A 1,959-nucleotide genomic window follows, 5' to 3' on the forward strand; every position below is an offset into this window, starting at 1 on the left:
ACCCCAAACACCTCCAAAACCCCAAACACCCCAAAAACCACAGGAACCCCAGCTGTCCTCGTCACCCCAAGCACCCCAAACACCCCAAGGACCCAGGGAACCTCATCTGCCCTCGTCACCCTGAGCACCCCAAACACCCCAAGGACCCGGGGAACCCCAACTGCCCTCGTCACCCCGAGCACCCCCGGCTGACCTCGCGGAGCGCCTCGGCGTAGGAGCTCATGTCGGTCAGGATGACCAGCACGTGCTTCTCGCACTGGTACGCCAGGAACTCGGCCGTGGTCAGCGCCAGCCGGGGCGTGATGATCCTCTCGATCCTGTGGGACACCCCGAATTAGCCTAATTAGCCTGATTAACCCCCGCAGGACAGGTTTGAGGGTGCCAGGAGGGTGCATAGAGGAGCCCAGCCCGGTGTGGGATCGATCGTGGTCCCCCACGGGCTGGGTTGGCACTGGGGGGAGCAGGGGGGACTCGCGGAGTTTTGGGGTCCCCACATAGGGTGGGGCATTGGGGCATTGGGGGACCCCAGATGGAGCCAGGAGAGCTCCCCCCAAACTGATCGGGGTGGGATTGGGTGGGTCCTGGTGGGGGAGAGGAAGGGAGAGGGAGAAGTGGGGAAGGAGAAAGGAGGGATAAAAGAGAGGGAGAGGGAGAAAGGAGGAGGAAGGAGGAGGAAGGAGGAGGAAGAGGAGGAAGAGGAGGAAGAGGAGGAAGAGGAGGAAGAGGAGGAGCCGGAGCCGGGCTGTGCCTCACGTGGGGTCGTTGGCCAGGTTGAGGAACAGGCACACGTTCTCCATGGAGCCGTTCTGCTCGAAGTCCGACTTGAAGAACCGCGCGGTCTCCATGTTCACCTGCGGGACACGCGGTCAGCGGGGCGGGGATATGGGGACACGGCAGTGCTGGCGTCCCCCGGGATGTCCCATCCTGTCCCCGACTCACTCCCATGGCCGCGAAGACGATGGCGAAGTTGTCCTCGTGGAAATCCACCACATCCTTGGATTTCTTCACCAGCCCGGCCTGGCGGCAGATCTGCGCCGCGATCTGGGCGAGGGGACGGGGACGGAGGTGGCAGCAGGGACACCCCAGAGTGACCACAGCCCCCGTGGGACTGGGGCACGGCCCCACAGGTCAGGGGTCAGCAGGGTGTCACCCCCTCGCTGTGTCCTGCCTTACCTGTGGTCACTCCCTGTGGTCACTCCTGACCTGTCAGGGTTTGTTCCCATCCCATCCCCCTCCGGAATTTCCAGCCCCTCCTGCTCTGTCCCCTCTGCCACAGCCACTCTCGTGGGAATATTAGGAGGGTCCGGATCCCCACAATCCCTGGATTTAGGGACCCCAAATCAGCCCAGACACCCCCACACAAAGCACGCAGGGATTGCTGCGCCAATGGGGAAACTGAGGCACAAGCTGACGGCAGCTTCCTGACACCAGGAGAGGGGATCCGACCTTCCCAAATCCCTCCATCCTCCTCTTCCCGCAATTCCCGGGCACCCACCTCGTTGTGGGGCAGCCCGGCAGCAGAAAAGATGGGAATTTTCTGGCCGCGGGCGATGCTGTTCATGACGTCGATGGGAGAGATCCCGGTCTGGATCATCTCCTCGGGATAGATGCGGCCGTGGGGGTTGATGGGCTGGCCTGGAGAGGGAAAGGGAGGAATCATGGAATGGTTTGGGTTGGAAGAGGACTTAAACCCATCCAGTGCCACGCAGGGACTCCTTCCACCATCCCAGGTTGCTCCAAGCCCTGTCCAGCCTGGCCTTGGACACTGCCAGGGATGGGGCTGGAAGCGGATGCAAGGAGGGTGCAAAAAATTGGGAAGGAACTTCGGGAATTGAGCAGGGAGCAGCTCTGGGGTGGGACAGGAACCGTCCCAGCACCTGGACACCCATGTGGGTACCCCAGTGGGGAGGGAGGGATGGAGGGATGGAGGGATGGATGGAGGGAGGGAGGGATGGATGG

General features: G+C 62.6%; 1 protein-coding gene across 1 annotated transcript in view; it reads right to left on the bottom strand.

The window, feature by feature from the left end:
- The window catches only part of LOC121660651 (V-type proton ATPase subunit B, kidney isoform-like), a gene marked incomplete at its 3' end in the record, with an annotated part of 11,814 nt that overhangs the window by 2,008 nt on the left and 7,847 nt on the right, over positions 1–1,959 (bottom strand). The window contains exons 6-9 of the mRNA XM_042020071.1: positions 1,496–1,635; positions 940–1,041; positions 754–851; positions 194–317 (exon numbers count right to left, since the gene is read on the bottom strand). Coding sequence (XP_041876005.1) covers positions 194–317; positions 754–851; positions 940–1,041; positions 1,496–1,635 — 464 coding nt within the window. The remainder of the gene's footprint in view (positions 1–193; positions 318–753; positions 852–939; positions 1,042–1,495; positions 1,636–1,959) is intronic.

This window comes from Corvus kubaryi, unplaced genomic scaffold, assembly GCF_017639235.1.
Source record: "Corvus kubaryi isolate FWS band 111438036 unplaced genomic scaffold, C.kubaryi_AGA036_p1.0 36750, whole genome shotgun sequence".
Lineage (NCBI taxonomy): Eukaryota > Metazoa > Chordata > Aves > Passeriformes > Corvidae > Corvus > Corvus kubaryi.